This window comes from Melanerpes formicivorus, unplaced genomic scaffold (genome assembly GCF_026170545.1).
Source record: "Melanerpes formicivorus ecotype bairdi unplaced genomic scaffold, bMelFor1.0.p_v2 SCAF_8, whole genome shotgun sequence".
NCBI lineage: Eukaryota > Metazoa > Chordata > Aves > Piciformes > Picidae > Melanerpes > Melanerpes formicivorus.
The window spans coordinates 25723282-25744416 of record NW_027142360.1 but is presented as its reverse complement, the minus strand read 5'-3'; the positions used below and the strand labels follow the sequence as shown (position 1 = coordinate 25744416).

Sequence of the window (21135 nt, the reverse complement as noted above, 5' to 3'; positions counted from 1 at the left end):
AATGAGAATCTATGTCTGAAAGTCTACAGGATGAACGAAGCTTTTCTCTACAAGCCTCCCATTAGATGGAGAGTGCTGTTGGGATCCAAATGCTGCAAAAACCAAATACTTCTTAATGCAAACTCAGCTCATTGGCCTGAGGGGATGGAAGGGTGGGAACAAAATCTGTGTAGATGTGCTGGGGGTGTGCTGCTCAGGGAGTCAAACCTACCTGGGTTGAGGATGGGACAAGTGCAGCCCCTGTTAGTCCATGATTCAGGGTAGAGTGTCCTCTTGCCCCGGAGGATCTTCAGCTTTGTTGATTTCAAGACTTTCTTGATCTTCACATTGACTTCTGCATGGGAGCCCTTGTCATGAGCTGACAAGATCTTTGCCTTGATCACTGGCAAGACACAAATTCAAACCCAGGAAGAGTCAAACTGCTTACAGTGCTTTCTTTTTCTTTGGTCTAATGCAGGCCTCTGAGTGAAGCACTGAAGACAATTACTTGGCTGCAGTGGAGCTAACCTGGTACATCTTGCTGGGGAGCCTGGGGTCAGTGCAGCTGCCAGGGGAGTGCATACATCTCCATATGCTGCCAGTTGGTTTGGCCATGGCCACTGGACCTGCCATGTGGGCAGTGGGAGAGGTCCAGTGTCCATTTTCACCCAGGGTTCAGCAAAGACCTTGGCTTCCTTAGCAGCTTTGGAAATCCAGCTCAACACGAGGAAGAACTCTGCTGTGAGGGTGATGGAGCACTGGAACAGGCTGCCCAGAGAGGTTGTGGAGTTTCCTTCTCTGGAGGCTTTAAAAACCTGCCTGGACACATTCCTGTGTGACCTGTTCTAGGTGATCCTGCTTTGGCAGAGACCTTGGACTAGATGATCTCTGGAGGTCCCTTTCAACCCCTACTATTCAGTGATTCTGTGCACGAAGCAAGATGCTTCACCCACCTTGCCTTGGCACCATGTTACCTATACATTTGGGGAAGGTCAAATACCTGCCCCCAGACTAAGTACCCCACAGGCTTGCTGGGACAGAGCCTTGCATGCAGCACCACCTCCCATCTTGCATGGCAGCCATGCATTGGCAGCCCTTCCCCCTCACCCACAACTCACCATAGGTGTACTTCATCCCACAGAAGACCTTGGGATTCCCTAAAACTTGCTCTTTACATTCACATTTACCTAGGGAAAGAGAAGGAAACAAAGAGCTGTAGACTTAAAAGCCAGAAGCCTCCTCGGGAAGAGCCTGGGACTTGCCAGAGGCTTTCACGTGGTCCACAAGGCCCATGCACCCCCCCAAAAAAAGAGTCCTGTTTTCAGATCCAATCTTAGTCCAAGGACAATTATTCCTTGTTTACAATCTGAAGAGAAACAAAGGCCTTATTATTTTGCCTTGGGATGCAAACAACACGCGTGTCTCTCCCGGTGGTGTTTTCCACACCATCATGTACCAGACGAAACTCAAAGAGGAAATGTTGCAGAGGTTAAGGCAGATTAATGACTTCCGTGATCTCAGAACAAAGGATAACATGATAGACTTATTTGTGTTTAAAATTGAGTTGCCCAGACAAATGATGGAGCTTTCCCCTCAATTAACTCAATTATTGTATCTTCGAGATGTTATCAGGGAGGCTTTCTGAAGCCGCAGGAAATGACGCTCGGCAGCTTGCACGCAGGACAGTCGGATGCTGTGCCTTGGGGGGGCAACCTGCCTCACAGCCACCTCATGCAGCACACATCTCATCCAGGCTAGAGGGACAGGAGGACAACCTCCTTGCTGTAAAGGAGTTTCTCTGTCTGCAGTTCCGGGCCACTCACTTCAAGGAAGGATATTGAGGTGCTGGAGCGGGTCCAGAGGAGAGCAACCAGGAGACTGGGGAGAGGGCCGGAGGGAAAGGCTGATGAAGAAAGGCTGAGGGAGTTGGGGGTGTTCAGCCCAGGGAAGAGGAGACTTAGAAGGGACCTTATCACTCTCTTCAACTACTTAAAAGGAAGCTGTAGTCAGGTGGGGGTCAGGCTTCATAGAGTCTCTCCTTCTGTTGCTGGCTGCCTGGGAGAAAAGACCAATCCCCACCTGGCTATTACCATAGAATCATAGAATCAACCAGGTTGGAAAAGACCTCAGAGATCATCAGGTCCAACCTATTACCTTATACTTAACACCTCCTGACAACTAAACCATGGCTCCAAGTGCCACATCCAGTCCTGTTTTGAACACCTCCAGGGACAGGGACTCCACCACCTCCCTGGGCAGCACATTCCAATGGCCAACAACTCTTTCTGGGAAGAACTTTCTCCTTACCTCCTCAGCAGGGAGATGTTCCACTGCCTTCAGCATTTTTGTGGCTCTGTGCTGGACTTTTTCAAGCAGTTCCCTGAGGTCCTTCAGGAACTGAGGGGCCCAGAACTGGACACAATATTCCAGATGTGGCCTCAGCAGGGCAGAGTAGAGAGGAAGGAGAACCTCTCTCGACCTACTGACCACAGCCCTTCTAATCCACCCCAGCATACCATTGGCCTTCTTGGCCACAAGAGCACATTGCTGGCTCCCAATCAAACCCATGGTGGATGAGCCACAAGGTTCCTCCAGCTTGTGGCTGGTCACACAGGACATGAACCCCCCTCCCCTCCTGCAACTGCCAGGGTGCTCACTGCAAGGCAGTGCAGAAGACTAGCTCTGTGCTGGGTGCTGGCAGAAGGGATGGAGCAGGGAGGCAGGCACACACAGGGCTGCTGTCCTACCTGAGTGCCGAAGTGCTGAGAAGCCCTGCTCGTCCTCCCAGCCCCAGGCAGGCTCACTCTCATTGACCACTGCCTGGAAAGGAGGTGCTGCATTGTGCCAAGTCATGTCTGAGCTGTTGGGGCAAAAGACACATGGTCAGGCTTCCTCCTGGGGTGCCTGGGAGGCAGGGCCAACAAACCCATCTCCTGGGCACGACGTGAACGTGCATCTTGGAGCTGTCAAATGCACAGGGGCTGTTTCGGAATGTGAACAGGTTGAGTGTTCCACAGTGGGTCATGGTTTGGGATTTATGTGCGTTAAGTAGTCCCAGGGTGGTAAAATAACCTCAACACACAAGATCCTGAGAGGGGGGCATTATTAAAATGTGCTCTCTTCTGGAAGTCAGAGCCTGACTCTAAGACCAATACAGTCAAGCTGAGCTGCAACAGGGACAATAAGGATCAAGCCTTGGGTCTCCTCTCATGCAGAGGTCCCTGAGGCTCATGTTTAGTTCATGGAGAAGAAGCAACTGTTAAGGTTATGGAAAACACCAGTATGGAGAGCAAATAACCCAACATCAGCAGTGCCCTGCCAGGGTGTGCCAGGCACCCAGCTGAACTGCAGCCTCAGCTCCCTCTCTGTCCCCAGTTCCTCACCACACCAAGCCCCAAATCTCTTCCCTGATGGCTCTTTTTCAGCCCATGTGCCATATACAAATAGGGCCAGTGCAGTGCCCTCCCTGGGACAAAGCTCAGGGGGGCACAGGGAGGCTAAGAGGGGGCAGGGGGGGACCCCAACTCACCTGCTGCAGTCTCCGGTGTGCGGGTGGCAGCCGCGGGGGCAGTGGCAGGGCCGGCAGCCGTGGTCCCCGAAGCCCCAGTAGCCAGGCAGGCAGTGGTCACAGCGGGGCCCTGCCACCCCGGGCTTGCAGGGGCAGTCTCCAGTGCTAGGGTCACAGAAGGTGCGGGGACCCAGGGGCAGCGCGGCCGATCCCAGCGGGTGGCAGGAGCAAGCTGCAGGGAGCACAGCGGAGAGAGAAAGCCTCTGTGAGTGCACCAAAGCTGGCTGCAAGACTGACAGATCAGCAGTGCCAACCAGTGGAACAGGCTGCCCGGGGTGGCACACACACATATATATAGAATAGAATAGAATAGAATAGAATAGAATAGAATAGAATAGAATAGAATAGAATAGAATAGACCAGACCAGGTTGGAAAAGACCTCAGAGATCTTCAAGTCCAGCCTATCACCCAATACCATCTAATCAACTAAACCATGGCACCAAGCACCCCATCAAGTCTCTTCCTAAACACCTGCAGTGATGGTGACTCCACCACCTCCCTGGGCAGCACATTCCAATGGCCAATCTCTCTTGCTGGGAAGAACTTCTTCCTAACATCCAGCCCAAACATCCCCTGGCACAGCTTGAGACTGTGTCCTCTTGGTCCCGTGCTGCTTGCTTGGGAGAAGAGACCAACCCCTTCCTGGCTACAGCCTCCCTTCAGGGAGTTGTAGAGAGCAAGAAGGTCTCCCTCGAGCCTCCTCTTCTCCAGGCTAAGCAACCCCAGCTCCCTCAGCCTCTCCTCACAGGACTGTGCTCCAGATCTCTCCCCAGCTTTGTTGCCCTTCTCTGGACACCTTCCAGCAACTCAACATCTTTCCTAACCTGAGGGGCCCAGAACTGGACACAGGACTCAAGGTGTGGCCTAACCAGTGTGGTGTACAGGGGGAGAATGACTTCCCTGCTCCTGCTGCCCACACTGATCCTGATGCAGGCCAGGATGCCATTGGCCTTCTTGGCCAGCTGGGCACACTGATGGCTCCTGTTCAGCCTACTCTCAACTTGTACCCCCAGGTCCCTTTCTGCCTGGTCTCTCTCCAGCCACTCTGACCCCAGCCTGCAGCCCTGCATGGGGTTGCTGTGGCCAAAGTGTATATATTTAATTCTGCTCTCACAATATTTCTGTGATTTCAGGGACTTGAAAACAGCTGCAGTGCCCTTTCAAAATGCTGAAGGACAGATTAATATTGGCAGTTACCTTGGGAGCCAACTACCAATCCGAAATCTCTGCCCAAAGTAATCCTCAATTTTTCCACACCCTTTTCATTTCCCCTCCCCCCCAATATAATTATATAAAATTAAAAGATTAGGAAAGCTCTCCACAAACTGCAGAAGTAGCTGCAGGCAGTGAGCTCGGGGAGCTTTAATAGCATAGTATTCAACAGCACTCACCGAGCCTTGCATACCTTTCCCCTGAAGTCTGTGAAGTGTTTTACACCTGACACGTGTAGCCAAATGCTCTCGCTGGGTTTTTTTTTCTCCCCCCCTGCTAGATGTGGTGGATATTTCTGGCATTCCTCAGCCCCTTCAGGGGAAATATCAAGCACTTTAAAAACTTTTCTGTTCTCCTGCAGTCAGTGAGATAAACCCCTGCTGCTCAGTGAGACATTTGATCCCATTTCACTTGGGTTTCAGCTGAGTTTTACGCCCAGCCCTTTATCTTTTTATACCTGCTCTTTTTTATCTTTCTTTTTCTTTTCCTTTTTCTTTTTATTTTTTTTCCTTTTATTTTCTTTTTCCTTGTCTTTTTCCCCATTTCTTTTTATTTTCTTTTTCTTTCTTTTTCTCTTTCTTTTTTTTCTTTTCTTTTTTCTTTTATTTTTCTTTCCTTTTTCCTTTTATTTTTCTTTTCCTTTTTTCTTTTTCTTTTTTTTAATTTTTATCTTTCCTTTTTTTTTATTTTATTTTTACCTTTCTTTTTCTTTTTCTTTCTTTTCCTTTTCCTTTTCCTTTTCCTTTTCCTTTTCCTTTTCCTTTTCCTTTTCCTTTTCCTTTTCCTTTTCCTTTTCCTTTTCCTTTTCCTTTTCCTTTTCCTTGTTTTTCTTTTTCAAAGGGAAATTTCATGGCAGGGGCAACACCAAGGTGAGGCATGAATATCAAATGTACAAAGCACAGCAGCAAGCTCCCAGGCAATGAAAATGACAATTAAAGATGAGAATGTGGTTGGCTCTAGAAGATTATCTAGTTCCATACCCCCTGCCATAGGCAGGGACACCTCCCACCAGCCCAGGTTGCTCAAGGTCTTATCCAGCCTGACCCTGAACACCTCTAGGGAGGAGGCAGCCATAACCTCCCTGGGCAACCTGTTCTAGTGTCTCACCACCCTCACTGGAAAGAATTTCTTCCTAATCTCCAGTCTGAATCTCCCCACACAAGATTCAATACATTCTCCCTCATCCTATCACCACAAGCCCTTCTAAAAGTCCCTTCCTTTCACCTCTCTCTTGGGAGCTTTGTAAGCTCTTCTAATAAGAAGGGGAATTAGACATAAATATTTCAGAAGCTGGCCAGGTCCTTGCATCCACACAGGTCTGATGGCTGAGCTGCAGAGCAAGCCAGAGATGGTGGAATTCATGTTCACTCCCTACCTTTGAAACTCTACTTTGACACCTCCCAGCAGCATAGGTTGCTCAAGGCCTCATCCAACCTGGCCTTGAACACCTTGAGGGAAGAGGCATCCACAAGCTCCCTGGGCAACCTGTTCCAGTGTCTCCCCACCCTCACTGGAAAGAATTTCTTTTTAGTATCTAATCAGAATCTACCCTTCTCTACCATATCTAATCTGTATCTACCCTCCTCTACCATCTACCCAGGCACCCCACCCTTACTGGCTGCTCCTCTATTATCTACCAAGGTGCTGACTTACTTTCCATCAGCAGCCAGAGAATTGAAGCTTTTTGGTCTTTTGTCATAGGTGGAGGCCAAAGATCATCCTAAGTGGTGTTAATCTGTATGTGCTGGCTGGCAAATTGACACCATGGTACATGTTTGTGATGTGCTGCACTGGGAATGTGCTGAGCAATGCAGAAGCATCAAATGAAGACCACCACTACACACCAAGCCCAGAAATGAGATGCTCCAGAGTCCAAATCTCCTGGAGAAACTGTCTGCTCATGGCTTGGATAGGCACACACTTTGTCGGGTGAGAGCATGTCTGAATGGCCAGGGCCAAAGAGTTTGTGGTGGATGGATTCAATCCACTTGGCAGCCAGTTACAAGTTAGTCAGTACTGGGGCCAGTTCTCTTGAACATATTTATCAGTGATTTGGATGAGGGGAGCCTCAGTAAGTCTGCAGTTGAGTGGGTACGTTGATCTGCCCAGAGGGAGGAAGGCTCTGCAGAGAGATCTGGACAGGCTGGATCGATGGGCTGAGGCCAACGGGATAAGATTCAACCAGGTCAAGTGTTGAGTGCTGCACTTGGGCCACAACAAACCCATGCAACATCACAGGCTCGGGGCAGAGTGGCTGGAGAGATGCCCAGCAGAGGAGGACCTGGGAGCATTGATTGATGGCCTGCTGAATATGAGCCAGCAGTCTGCTCAGGTGGACAAGAAGACCAACAGCATCCTGGCCTGGATCAGCAATAGTGTGGCCAGCAGGTCTAGGGAGGTGATTGTGCTCCTCTGTTGGGCACTCTCCTCCAATACTGTGCTCAGTTTTTGGGTCCCTCACTACAGGAAACACACTGAGGTGCAGTGGGACCAAGAGAAGCCTTGCACAAGCTCCACCTTTTTGCTTTCTGTTTGCTTTGTAAGCAGTATCATTAAAAGGGCAATTTACCACCCTGGGCAACATTCTGCACATGACTTCCATGCATGTATGAATTAACAGCCACCTGCTTATGCTGATTGGGATTCAAAGCCAGTTGAGAGGGACTCCAACAGAGCCAGATTTCCTCACCCTGCATTGGTGACACTGTTGTGGTTTCTTCAGCTGCCAGACAGCCTTTGGAAATGACAAATATTTACCCTCAAAAAAACCTCAACCCAAAACAAACAACCCACCCACCACCCACTACAGTTGAAAAGCAAAAGTAAACTCAGCAATTATAAACCTCAATTTAAGGTTTGCAATTAGACTGTGGCTGAGGCTGAAAAATTCATGAGGGATGTGAAGAAAAAAGACCCAGAGGTATGGTGAGGGGAAAGAGTCATCAGATGGCTGATTGAGGTGGCAGAACGTCTCGTTTGATCAGCTACACACCTACCCCTGAGCAAATATTATCTCCACTCTTTGCCTACAAGGATCTTTAAAGTATCCTTAAAGATTATGGCTGAACAACTCCCTTTGTTTACCTTGAGTTTGGTATTTTTCAGTTTTCAGTGCTACCTCATGGTTGAGCAATAACGGTGCCTTGAGCCAGAAGTGAGCAGGCAAGGCTGTGGCCTCCCCAGAAGCACTAAGAGGGCTCCATGCCTGTCCCTCCTTACTGTTGACCATGGCATGATCCTGGGAAATGTGCCAGGCACAGGCTGTAATTGCTTTTATATCATTTAATTTAACAGCAATTTGCTATGGCCCTGCAAGCTGCTGGGATTCCCTGAAAGATGTTGGGACCCCAGGCCCATGAAGCAGCCCTGGCAGGAGATGGGGAATGAAATGGTGAAGGTGTCCTTGAGAGGACAGCATTGGTGAGGGTTTGAAGAAGCCAGGGAGGAATCATCTGTATGCTTCTAGCAATAGAGTCTCAGAAAGGAAAGTATTTGGATCATCCCCAAAGGAGGAAGGGGAGAAGAGAAGAGAAGAGAAGAGAAGAGAAGAGAAGAGAAGGGAAGGGAAGGGAAGGGAAGGGAAGGGAAGGGAAGGGAAGGGAAGGGAAGGGAAGGGAAGGGAAGGGAAGGGAAGGGAAGGGAAGGGAAGGGAAGGGAAGGGAAGGGAAGGGAAGGGAAGGGAAGGGAAGGGAAGGGAAGGGAAGGGAAGGGAAGGGAAGGGAAGGGAAGGGAAGGGAAGGGAAGGGAAGGGAAGGGAAGGGAAGGGAAGGGAAGGGAAGGGAAGGGAAGGGAAGGGAAGGGAAGGGAAGGGAAGGGAAGGGAAGGGAAGGGAAGGGAAGGGAAGGGAAGGGAAGGGAAGGGAAGGGAAGGGAAGGGAAGGGAAGGGAAGGGAAGGGAAGGGAAGGGAAGGGAAGGGAAGGGAAGGGAAGGGAAGGGAAGGGAAGGGAAGGGAAGGGAAGGGAAGGGAAGGGAAGGGAAGGGAAGGGAAGGGAAGGGAAGGGAAGGGAAGGGAAGGGAAGGGAAGGGAAGGGAAGGGAGAAGGGAAGGGAAGGGAAGGGAAGGGAAGGGAAGGGAAGGGAAGGGAAGGGAAGGGAAGGGAAGGAGAGGAGAGGAGAGGAGAGGAGAGGAGAGGAGAGGAGAGAAGAGAAGAGAAGAGAAGAGAAGAGAAGAGAAGAGAAGAGAAGAGAAGAGAAGAGAAGAGAAGAGAAGAGAAGAGAAGAGAAGAGAAGAGAAGAGAAGAGAAGAGAAGAGAAGAGAAGAGAAGAGAAGAGAAGAGAAGAGAAGAGAAGAGAAGAGAAGAGAAGAGAAGAGAAGAGAAGAGAAGAAGAGAAAAAGAGAAAATAATTAACCAGGTTGGAAAAGACCATTGAGATCATCCAGTCCAACCTATCACCCAACACCATCTAATCAACTAAACCATGGCACCAAGTGCCACATCCAGGCTCTTCCTAAACACCTCCAGTGTTGGTGACTCCACCACCTCCCTGGGCAGCACATTCCAATGACCAATCACTCATTCTGTGAAGAACTTCTTCCTAACATTCAGCCTGAACCTCCCCTGGCACAGCTTGAGACTGTGTCCTCTTGTTCTGGTGCTGGTTGCCTGGGAGAAGAGACCAACCCCCACCTGGCTACAGCCTCCCTTCAGGAAGCTGTAGAGAGCAAGAAGGTCTCCCCTGAGCCTCCTCTTCTCCAGGCTAAGCAAGCCCAGCTCCCTCAGCCTCTCCTCACAGGGCTGTGTTCCAAACCCCTCCCCAGCTTTGTTGCCCTTCTCTGGACACCTTCCAGCATCTCAACATCTTTCCTAACCTGAGGGGCCCAGAACTGGACACAGGACCAAGGTGTGGCTTAACCAGTGCTGAGCACAGGGCAGAATCAGGCAATTTCATGTTGGGGGATGTCATTTCAAGCCACCACACTCACGTTTGCAGGCGTCTGGGGCAGAGAAGGGCTTCCTGAGGTCCCGGTAGAAGCCTGGCTTGCAGCGCTGGCAGTGCTGCCCTTCCGTGTTGTGCTGGCAGTTGTCGCAGATGCCACCGCTGCGATTGCCCGAGGCCAGCCACACATCCAGGTCAAAATGGCAAGTGTCAGCATGCCCATTGCACTTGCACGCTGAGATGATGCCAAAGGGAGGAGAAAGACTCATTAAGGCAGTGAAAGATGTTGCTTTATAGAGGGAAAAAAAAGAAGGACAGACACAAAAGCCCAAGCCACGTTTTGGAATGGAAGCCTTGGCCCAAGGAACTTGTTAGTGACTCAGATGCATGAAGCATCATCATATTTTCATGCTTCCCAACCTCTAGAGAGGACAGGAAAGAAAAATTCATTTCTTTAACTCTTTTATTTCCAGCACAAGTTTCCCACTGCAAGGGCAGCAACATGATGCAGGGAGACCTCTCACATTCAGTGAGGCAGCTTCTCACCCTGCTTTAGAAGTCATCAGTGCCTCGTGCAGCATCTGCTCTATGAGATGCTCTCAGTATGTGATGGAGGGAAGAAGGCAGGTGGAGGGGAGGTGTATGAGAGAGGGCAAGCATCTTCCTTTCCCTGTGCTGGCTTGAAGCCTGAAGTCAGGGGCCAAGTGAGGTCTGCTCCAAACTCTGCTCATCAAATGCTGCTGTTGGGAAGAGGGATGCACTGTCATTCCCCTGGGGAACTCACACACTGCAGCTCACATAGGCAGCCTGATGCTAGCTTGTGTTGGTAGCATCATTGAGGGGGCAGGACAGCACTCAGCAAGCCTGCAAAGCTTCCTGAGGTGGTGTGGTTGATCCTCAATGTCCTTTAGGCTAGACTGGTCTTGCTAATGAAGCAGACCACTTTGTGTCCTCTGCAGTCCCCTGCAGCCTACAATCACCCTGATCATTGCTCCCTGGCGCTGCAGAAGCAGTCCTCAAACCTCCCCAGAATCCCTGGTTTCTCTTACCCCCAACACCCAGGGGTGTGAGCAGAGCCCAGGTCCTGCCCAAGTCCATACTTCCCACAAATATCTTTGTCACTTGGAGGGGACAATGATGATGCCCCTGGCTTCAAGGTGCTGCAGTCTGCCTCCAGCACAGGAGATGCACCTGAGCCCCACAGAAGGGCCAAACCAACAGGGACCATGGTCTGGTGGGGATTGCCCAGCAAGGGGCTGTGCACACAGGACAATCCCCACCACGCAGACACAGGTGGGCACTGGGCAGGAGGGGGGCATTGGCTCTCCACTCACTGAGCTGCTTCCCAAGTGCCTGCCCACCACCTCAGTATCTGCTGCCTCTTGGAAACACAGGAGAAAAGCAGAGAAGGAGGGGAGCATTTCACTCCAAAGAGGCTCTGGAGGCAGTGCGCAGAGCTGGCTACTTACAGCGACACTCCCGGGGGGCTCCGGTTTTGCCGTCGGCAGCCTGCCAAGGCTGGTCATTGTAGAGAGGGGCACAGTGCTGGCAATGGGGCCCTGCTGTGTTGTGCTTGCACATGCATTTCCCATGGACCTGGCAGGGAAAAGAGAGCAAGGGTCACCCACAGCAACACTCAAGGAGTCTTTGGGGCACGAGCAATGCCTGTGTACACGAGAGATCACGCCAGCTAGGTGTTACTGCGTGGACTAGAAGGAGAGCTGGAGTAGAACAGCCTCATGAGGAAAGGCTGAGAGACCTGGGGATGCTTAATCTGGAGAAGAGAAGGCTGAGAGGAGATCTTATTAATGCCTATAATGAGTTGAAGGTGGGTGTCAAGAAGATGGTGCTAGTCTCTTTTCAGTGATGTCCTGTGATAGGACACAAACTGGAACACAGGAAGATCCACCTCAACACGAGGAAAAACTTCCTCGCTGTGAGGGTGGCAGAGCACTGGAGCAGGCTGCCCAGAGAGGTTGTGGAGTCTCCTCTGGAGAATCTCTTGGGTGACCTGCCCTAGATGATCCTGCTTTGGCAGGGGAATTGGATTGGATGATCTCTGGAGGTCCCTTTCATCCCCTACCATTCTATGATTCCATGATGTCTACCTTGATGTCCAGTTCAGCCAGAGGAAACTATCCTGCAGTGACCCTTTCAGTTAGACCAGTGTTTGTGGAGCTGCATGTCACAGTATTGGATAATCATATCCAAAGATCCATACCCAACATTTTTCCTTTGAGATCTAAAATGATCTTTAGCAGGAAACTTGCAGCTGCAGCACAAATGTCCACAAGGTATTAAGTAAAAGAAGCCAAGTCTGAAAGCATCCTTGGGAGCCTCTGTAAAGCCTTTTTCTTTTTCTCTCCCCTCAGCATGAAGACACCTTTGTGGAGCTCCAGGAACAGCACCCACGAGCTCAGCACCCAGTCACCAACATATATAAGTACAAGGGGGGGTCGGGGGGGGGGGAAATCAATTCAAAGCCTTAAACCATAGATATCTACTCATCCTGGGCAAAAATTTTGCCCCACAGAGGAAGAGCCAGGGATGGCACAAGGACCATGAGTGGCTATGCTCATGGCAGGCCAACAGTTTAGCAGCTAGGCAGCCTAGAGGGAAGGGGTAATTAGAGATGAAAAGCCAGCAGAGCAGGCTTGGTGCCAGCTGCCCCGGCAGCCGCTGGCATTACTCACACTGTTGGCATAGACAAAGCAAACAGGACGTAGCCAGAGGGCAAGAGCAGCTCGGCAGTCCCTGGCTGCAATGAAATCAAGCTCTAAAGCAGCATGACTCTGCTGGCAAAGCTAAAGGCCCTGCCTTCTCCTGGGGAACGTGGCAGGCAGCTACCTATCACAGCTATTTTGGTGGCTGCCTGTGCTTGCAGCTTTACTCCGCTCGATGTTTTGCCTTTAAATGAAGTTTCACTGTGAGCCTTTCAGCTGCAAGCCTCTCCAGATGTGTAATGCATGGCCAGGCTGAAGGCATGATGGGCATCCTGTGCCTGCTGAAATGCAAACTGAGTGGTGCTTCACCACCCTGGTGCCCCACCACCCATGCTGGTGCCCTTCCGTCAGCAGTCATGGGGCAAGTTATAGACAAAGAAGGCAACAAACTGAGTAGGGTTTGGCATCTCAGTAATGAGATGGAGACCTCACTGGGTCCTGCCACTCACAGAATCATAGAATAACCATTGAACCATTTGGGTTGGAAAAGACCTTGAAGATCATCAAGTCCAACCATTCTCTAATGCTACCAAGTCTGGTGCTAAGCCCTCAGCACCATATCTCTCATGGCAAATGTGCAGGAGGGGCTCCTCACTACAAGAAAGGTGCTGGAGTGTGTCCAGAGAAGGGCAACGAAGCTGGTGAAGGGTGCAGAGCTACTTCACAGACATCTTAAAGCATCCACCTGCAAGGAAACAGGACTTGGTTAAGCCTGTACTGGCTGTGGTTTTGGCAAAGCCCTAACTCTTTGAAGCCATTTTTGGTAGGGTTTTCTTTGGCCACTGAGTGATTAGGGCTAAACTGGTCAAAGTAGCCTGAACCACATCTGTGGCCAGAAAAAATCCTTCAGCTTGTTCCTCACCCACCAGATACTGGACATGCAGGAGGGGAGAGCAACTTGTGGGAGCCAGGAGATACCATGGTCAAAATCAGGTGTCCCTTGGTGCTTTGGTGATGATGGTGCCAAAGAAAGAAGGACACGGGAGAAGGTTTGCAAAGAGGGATATGTCTCAGACATGAGGACTCTGGGGATTACAGTGGGGGATGCATGCTCCCTCTGCTTGTGCCCACAGCCTGCAGCCTCACGCCTCAAATTCAGCTCTCCCCTTTGCCAAAGCCACAAAAAGAATCAGTGGGGACTCAATCAATCAGCCTGTGGCTGCTCAGAATGAATAATGTGCAACTCTGAAACTCAGCAGCACCTAAGAAACCCTCAAAGGATTAAGCATCCCAAGACAGCAGCACAGAATGAGGCAGAACTCCCTGCTGAGGAGCATTCACAGTCCCAAGGCCTAAAAGCCTGCATTCTCTGACAGCCCCAGTCCTGCACAACAGGGCATGTCCTGTTGCCAGAACATAGGGAGGTGGGCAAAAACAGAACAGAAGAGGATGGGTATCCAGAAAAACCCCGGATGTGCAGCCATTCATTTTGCAGGCAGAGCTAATAAGTGAACCACTGAATAGCTGTGAGCCTCCTTGTTCATATTAATCTGTATGTGAACTCCAAAGAAAGAGGTTTTCTAAGCTGAAAACCTGCTGCAGCTTTGGCAGGCTGGTGGGCTTTGAGATGCGGTGGCAAGCAGCACTGCCAAAGAGTCCCATTTGGAGGTGGTGCAAGTAAAGCTAGCTGGTGTTTAGGTAGATTCCAAGGTAGAGCAGGGGATGCTGCTGCTCCTGGTATAGATCATTTGTAAAGGTGTGATGCACCTAAGGGCAAGGAAATGAATGGACTCCCTGGAAAGCTAAAGAAGTAACAGCACAATTCTGATTTCACGCTGGTTTGAGGTCACACTTCCAATACTGGGTTCAGTTTCGAGCCCCTCACGCCAAGAAGGACATTGAGAGGCTGGAGACTGTCCTGAGAAGGGCAACAAAGCTGGGGAAAGTCCCAGGGCAGAGTGAGGAAATGATGCACCTGTCACAGATTCATAGAATGGTTTGGTTCAGAAGGAGCCTTAAAGATCCTCTAGTTCCAGCCCCCCTGCCACGGACAAGGACACCTTCCACCAGCCCAGGCTGCCTTGTCCTTGGGGATTTCTCTGGCATCTCAGCACCTTTCTGGCAGCAGCATGTGACTCCCAAGCATCGACAAAGGACAGAGACCATTTTTATCCCCTCCCATTCCATTCACCTCCCCTCTGCACTGAACTGCGAGGCGTGCCCGCTTGGGTCACTCCGGAGCGGCGCTAAGTACACAAACACAGCTCCCAGCTCACCTCCTTTGAGCCTTTGCACAGCTCTCGCCTCGTATGCAGCAGCACAGCCTCCTCACATCATTTCTCATTGTGTCGTGGGGGCTTTACATCCCAGTGCACTTTCACACTGCCTCCCTTCTCGGCACAACAGCCCCGGCACGACCTCAGGCACAATGCAAACAGTGTTACAAAAGTCGCCTTCTGCAAGATAAACGAGCGACTGATTTCTCTATACAAAGAGAGCTGCTAGGCCATGCTTCCTTCCAGAGCCTTTTGTTGCTGAATTACAACCTTCCAGTGCTTCCTTTCACGTTGCAAACACATTGGGTTTGTTGTTTTGCTTTGGTTTGGTTTGGTTTGGTTTGGTTTGGTTTAGTTTTGTTTTGTTTCGTTCTCCTTTAGTCAAATCCTCTAAAACACTTCTCCCCCTATTCATCACGGAGCCAAACGTTGGGCAGTGAGAAAGAAATGCTGGATCGAGGCCAACTAAAGAAATGCTCTCAGTCACCTGTTATGAAGTGATTTATCTTGCCAGAGCTCTGCTTTGTGGAGTCCAACACAAATGCAGGCTAAAAGAACAAAATCAATGTCCCAAAGACCCTGATAACACCAACAAGGCTGAACCACTGGGAGGGGAAAACCTGCTTTTCATGGAGTTTCTGCCTTAGAGCTGCTCCAATGGGAGTTTTTCTCTCGGATTTATTAATTTCTGTCAGCCTGAAGGAAAATGGACAGCCCTCATGCTGAGTCGCCAGGGATGGCTTTTAAACTGTGCGCGGTGCTTCAGCCACTGTGCCAGTTTTAGGAGCAGTGCCCACTGGCTGCTGTCAGCACATGGGGGGGAGGTATTCTTCCCCAAAGCACTTAGACAACCAAATTTATGCATGAGAAAATTCTCATATCCTATCTTCATTCTTCTGGCAGAATACAAAGCTTGCTGCCTAGGGTGTGGGGGCCTTCTCCTGGGTTGGAAGGGTTTTTTTGTGTGTGTGTGTGTGTGTGTTGTTTTGTTTTGTTTCTAATTCCTTGTACAATAGGCTTCTGTCAGGGCTTCTGGAGAAGACCTTCAGCATCTTTTGATGTTGGGAGCATGATAACAATTTATAACAGCCACTGGCTTGACCACGTGGGGAGGGGGTGGGAGGTGGGGGTGGAATATTCACCCTGCCAAACTATATAGAAGTGTTTAAAGCATGGCAGCTCAGTCTACACAAGATCCCAACCATACTGTATCCCCCACACACACTTCATAACTATGGAAGAAGCCTGGAGTGGTAGTTTTAGGCTATGCCTTTAAAATTTCAGCCCATCACAGCTGGCTAACCTGGTTACATCTAATGCATGCCCCAAAATCAGGTGAGGTACATCTGGGGTTTGGTGCCTCATTGTCAGGCAGCTGCCAGAAATCAGGTGCAGATGTATCCACTGGTCAGCTTCCTCAACTATTTTTTCTGTTAAGCCTAGGAAAACCAACCCAACCCAAAACAAACCAACCAAACAAATGAAACAAAGCCCAAACCAACCAAAACCACCACCAACAACAACAATAAAAGAGCTCCTGGAAAAGAGCAGCACAGAGGAGAGGGACCTGAATGTCCTGGTGGACAGAAGGATGACCATGAGCCAGCAATGTGCCTTGTGGCCAAGAAGGCCAATGGTATCCTGGGGTGGATTAGAAGGGCTGTGGTCAGTAGGTTGAGAGAGGTTCTCCTCCCCCTCTACTCTGCCCTGCTGAGGCCACATCTGGAATATGGAGTCCAGTTCTGGGCCCCTCAGTTCCAGAAGGACCTTGAAAAAGTCCAGTGCAGAGCTACAAAGATGCTGCAGGCAGTGGAATATCTCCCTCTTCAGCTTGGAGCAGAGGAGCCTGAGGGGCTGTTTATATTCATTAATGTTTATAAAGATGTGCAGGGCAGTGCCAGAAGAACAGAGCCAGGCTCTGCTCAGTGATGTGCAATGACAGGACAAGGAGCAATGGGTGCAAGCTGGAGCAGAGAAGGTTCCACAGGAACACAATGAAGAACTCTTTCATGGTGAGGGTGACAAAACACTGAAGGAGGCTGCCCAGAGAGGTTGTGGAGTCTGCTTCAATGGAGACATTCAAAACCCACCTGGACACATTCCTGTGTGACCTGCCCTAGGTGCAGGGGTTTGTTTTCAATTCTTGCTTTGATTTCTCAGTGCAGTTTTGGCACTTGGCTCCTTCCCACAGCACCACTTGTTACCTGCACACCATGGTTTCCACCAGCTGTAACCATTCTGGATGCATATGTGACTGCAGGCTCTGTTACAGCTCTCAGCAGTGCTCTGGGCTGTGATCTCGAGCCATTTGAACCCACCAAAAGAACCCTGAGCAAACAGCTTCCTTCCAAGAGTTCTGCTCAGGGAACATCTGTGGGAAGCAGATGCTGCTCAGAAGAGTCCTATCAATCACAGTGCGGCTCAGAAGAGTCCTATCAATCACAGTGCTGCACGCTTTCACACCGCTGTGCTTTCAAGATGTGCAAGGCTGGGTCTGTTTGAAGGGAAATGTGCTGTCTGCCTCATGCCTGAGATCATTACTCAGGTGAAAGGAGAGCTCCCTGAAGAGCTGGATGGATGCCAGACCTCCTTACCTCCAGGAAGTGCTGTATGATTTTTTGAATGCTCTTTCCCTTTCTAACATTATTCAGCAAAATCAGTTTGACTGCCCTGGCTTTCCCCTGCTCCTCTGCCAGCAAAGCCAACGTGTTCAGAACCAGCCAGTATGGGCAGAGAGGACCAGAGGTGCTGGGGACAATGGGTGTCCCTGGACTGGCAGGGGGCAGGCATGCTATGCCACAGGTACCCAAGGTGCTGGCTGCTGCTGTGCCCATCACCTCCACAACAAGCTAGTGGCTCTTGCTCCTCTGGGCCATAGGACGACAGAGGTTTATGTCTTGGTGAGTCCCAAGGGATTCAAGCTCAGAGCTCACACTAGAGCAGGTTGCTCACAGCCACATCCAGCCTGGTGGTAAAAACCTGGAGGGAGGAGGCTTCTGCCACCTCCCTGGGCAATATACTGATATACTACAGAAAAGACATTGAGGTGCTGGAGGGTGTCCTGAGAAGGGTCTGGAGAACAGGGCTGGGGAGGAGCAGCTGAGGGAACTGAGCTTGTTCAGTCTGGAGAAGGGGAGGCTGAGGGGAGACCTCATTGCTCTCTACAGCTCCCTGAAAGGAGGTTGCAGTGAGGGGGGGGTTGGTCTCTTCTGCCTAGTCTCAGGTGATAGAATGATAAGAAATAGACTGAAATTGTGCCAGGGGAGGGTTAGGTTGAAGATGAGGAGAAATTTCTTTGCTGCAAGAGTAGTCAGGGATTGGCAAAGGCTGCCCAAGGAGGTGGTGGAGTCCTCATCCCTGGAGGTGTTCCAGAAACCTGTGGCCATGGCACTTGGGGACAGGGTTTGATGGCCACAGTGGTGTTTGGTTACTGCTTGGGCTCAAGGATCTTAGAGGTCTTCTCCAAGTGAACCACTCTATGATTCCCTGACGTGAATCACTGCTTTTGCTCACTGTGTTTGGAAGCCAGGGCACCACACTGCACGCCTGGACCAGCACCAGACTCTAGACCATCTCTGCTCATTTTCAGACCCCCCCTTTGCCGTGGGGTGAACGCTGGGACCCCTGTACATACCACGTGGAAAACACCAGCTGCCTTCAGAGGCTTGAATCCAGCGACAGGGACGCAGTGGTCGGCGTGGCCATTGCAGAAGCAGCTGCCCTTCACCATGAAGTCGTAGATGGCATAGTGCAGGGGCACTGGGGGCTGCAGGGGCCGCAGGGCAGGGCTGGTGGGCAGGCAGGGGCAGCCCTGCGGCTCCAGCAGCCGCACTCTCAGGTTGGTGATCTTCAGCTGTGCCTGGGCTTCAGCACTGTAGGGGTCCTCCACGGTGTGAGGTGGTGACAGGGCTCGATAGATGACCTGGGCAGGGAAATGCAGCAATGGAAATTATTAGAGAGAAATTCTTCCCAGTGAGGGTGGGGAGACACTGGAACAGGTTGCTCAGGGAGCTGGGGGATGCCTCCTCCCTGGAGCTGTTCAAGGCCAGGCTGGATGAGGCTTTGAGCAAGCTGGGCTGGTGGGAGGTGTCCCTGCCCAAGGCAGGGGGGTTGGAACTGGATGATCTTCAAGGTCCCTTCCAACTGAAACCATTCTGTGAATCTGTGAACAAGTGACATTTCTCCAGTAACTTGAAGCAGAGTTGGTGGCAGTGCTCTGCAGTGTGTCCCAGTGCAGGGACCAGTCCATGCTGAGCTGGGGCACTCTTGCTTCATTTCCCTCTCCAAGAAGGGGTGATTTTTGAATTTTTTTTCTTCCAACAAATAAAGCTCAGACTTCCAAATATTTGGCTCCTATCAGTGCCAGGCTGCTTTCTAGTGGAAAAGTAATTAGGTGTAGCAATTAGTGACAGCAAGCTGATAGTGGAGAAAACTGAGATAAGCAAGAAAGAGAAGTGGAGGGCTTCTGAAGTGTCAACAAATACTTATCAGTCAGTCTTTAGTTTAATTTCAGCCTTATTGAACAGGTAAATATTGGCTTAAGCTGGAAATTGAGAGCAGTAGATAAAAATCTGCTCTTGAAGTAGATTTTTATCTTTCTTGAAGAGGTATCTTTCTTGAAGAGGTTTATTTTAAAGCTGTTGGGCTGCTGGGCTGCAGTGAGACACCAGAGCCAGCACAGACCTTGCAGAACTGCCTGTGGAATAAAACGACACATTTCTGACACATGAATTAGTCACCAGTACAGTCAGCTTGCAGTGACACTTTCTAAACAGTTCAATAGTGCCCCTGTATCAGCACTGGTGAGGCTGCACCTCCAATGCTGGGTTCAGGTTTGGGTCCCTCACTCCAAGAAGGACATTGAGGGGCTGCAGAGTGTCCAGAGAAGGGCAACCAAGCTGATGAAGGGTCTGGAGAACAGAGCTGGTGAGGAGTAGCTGAGGGAGCTGGGGGTGTTTAGTGTGGAGAAGAGGAGGCTGAGGGGAGACCTCCTTGCTCTCTATAGCTCCCTGAAAGGAGGTTGGAGCAAAGTAGGGGTTGTGTTGAACACCTGGAGGTGGATGAGGCCTTGAGCAACCTGGGCTAGTGGAAGGTGTCCCTGCCCATGGCAGGGGATTGGAACTGGATGATCCTTAAGGTCCCTTCCAACCCAAAGCATTCTATGAATCCTGCCAGCACTGCTTACAGTGATCACAGCCTTCTCCCTAAAGCCACTGCCTCTGAGGGATGCAGCTGATACAGCTGATGAAGGCTTCCCTTTTATTTCACCAGGACTCAGGGATTGTAGAAATAATGAGCCCAGCAGTGCCAGCTTGCCTGTCTGCAGGCTTTGCTTGCTGGCTGCCACCTCTGCCAGCCCCACCACTGCTGGCATTGCTCTTGGCCAGGACCTGGCTTTTCTCCAGAGCTGCCTGGATCCAGCCAGAGGAAGCTTTGTCCTGGCCTGGAAGGAGATTTAGAGCTCATTTTGGATCTGAATGATGGCAGTGTGCTTTTGCACAGCCTGTCAGCCTGCCAAGCATGGTCACAAGTAGCACTCTGGTGACAGCAGGGCTTGGGCTTGCTGGTGCCAGGTGTTGCACGCTGGCAAGCACATTGAGACTGCAGCCCCATGCTGCCATCCTGCAAACTCTCCCTCTCAAAGGTATTCTAGCCAAAGGCATCTCCTGCCAAAAAGACATCAATAAGGGAGAAGGTTAACCAGGGGAGGTGGTCAGGGAGCAGGGCTGGTGACCAATATGCCCCTTGAACAGCAGTGTGGAGTCTAATAAATCCCCACACCTTTCAGAAGGTTTTCCCCCTCCCACCTCTCTTTCAGGAACACGCCAGGCCTTTGCAAACAGTCCCTCTGCAGCCTTCTTGTAGCCCCCCTCAGGTACTGAAAGGCTGCTATTGGATCTCCCTGGAGCCTTCTCTTCTCCAGGCTGAACAACCCCAGCTCCCTCAGCCTGTCCTTGTAGCAGAGGTACTCCAGCCCCCTGATCATCTTTGTGGCCTCCTCTGGAACCACTCCATCAGGTCTTGTGTTGAGGGCTCTGGATGAAGAATGCCAGGCTGAGAATGTTCAATCCAAACTGGCACTTTGGATTTGTTGCTGTCCCATGTGGTGCATCCCAGAGACTACTTTGCTCATCCTGATTCAGATGAGAGCGGTGAAGGAAATCAAAGCAATTTCTGCGCGATCCATCTGCAGACTTTGCTCCATGGTTTCCAGTTTTGATTGTTTGTCTGGCCTCACTTATTGCACCTGATTGCTGCTTGCAGCTCTAGCAAAGGCAGTCACAGCAAGGGACTCAATAACCCTTGAGTGCCTTCCCATGGAAAAGGTTAAACCTTGTCTGTGTGGAATTCAGGGGGAGTTGTGCTGCTGATTTCAGTGGAGCCAGGATTCCCAAATGCTGCAAACATTTCTACTTGAAAACAGTGATGCTAAACATGAGTCCTCTCTGTAATTCCCAGGGGCTGTCCTGTATCACTCCCACGGTACCCAGCAGCCCCACAGCCATGCTGCACCCTGCAGCAGTGCCAGGGAACGGGGCAAGCCTGGTCTTGGCACTGC

The 21135-nt window shown here is 50.7% G+C and overlaps 1 protein-coding gene across 2 annotated transcripts in view; it reads right to left on the bottom strand.

The window, feature by feature from the left end:
• Positions 1–21135, bottom strand: part of NTN4 (netrin 4) — a 40832-nt gene that overhangs the window by 3040 nt on the left and 16657 nt on the right. Inside the window, exons 3-9 of one of the 2 annotated variants that reach the window (XM_068142786.1) lie at positions 18211–18498; positions 11107–11233; positions 9684–9872; positions 3509–3719; positions 2727–2839; positions 1098–1166; positions 212–382 (exon numbers count right to left, since the gene is read on the bottom strand). In XM_068142786.1, the coding sequence (XP_067998887.1) occupies positions 212–382; positions 1098–1166; positions 2727–2839; positions 3509–3719; positions 9684–9872; positions 11107–11233; positions 18211–18498 (1168 nt within the window). The remainder of the gene's footprint in view (positions 1–211; positions 383–1097; positions 1167–2726; positions 2840–3508; positions 3720–9683; positions 9873–11106; positions 11234–18210; positions 18499–21135) is intronic. The other variant, XM_068142787.1, reaches the window with a different exon arrangement.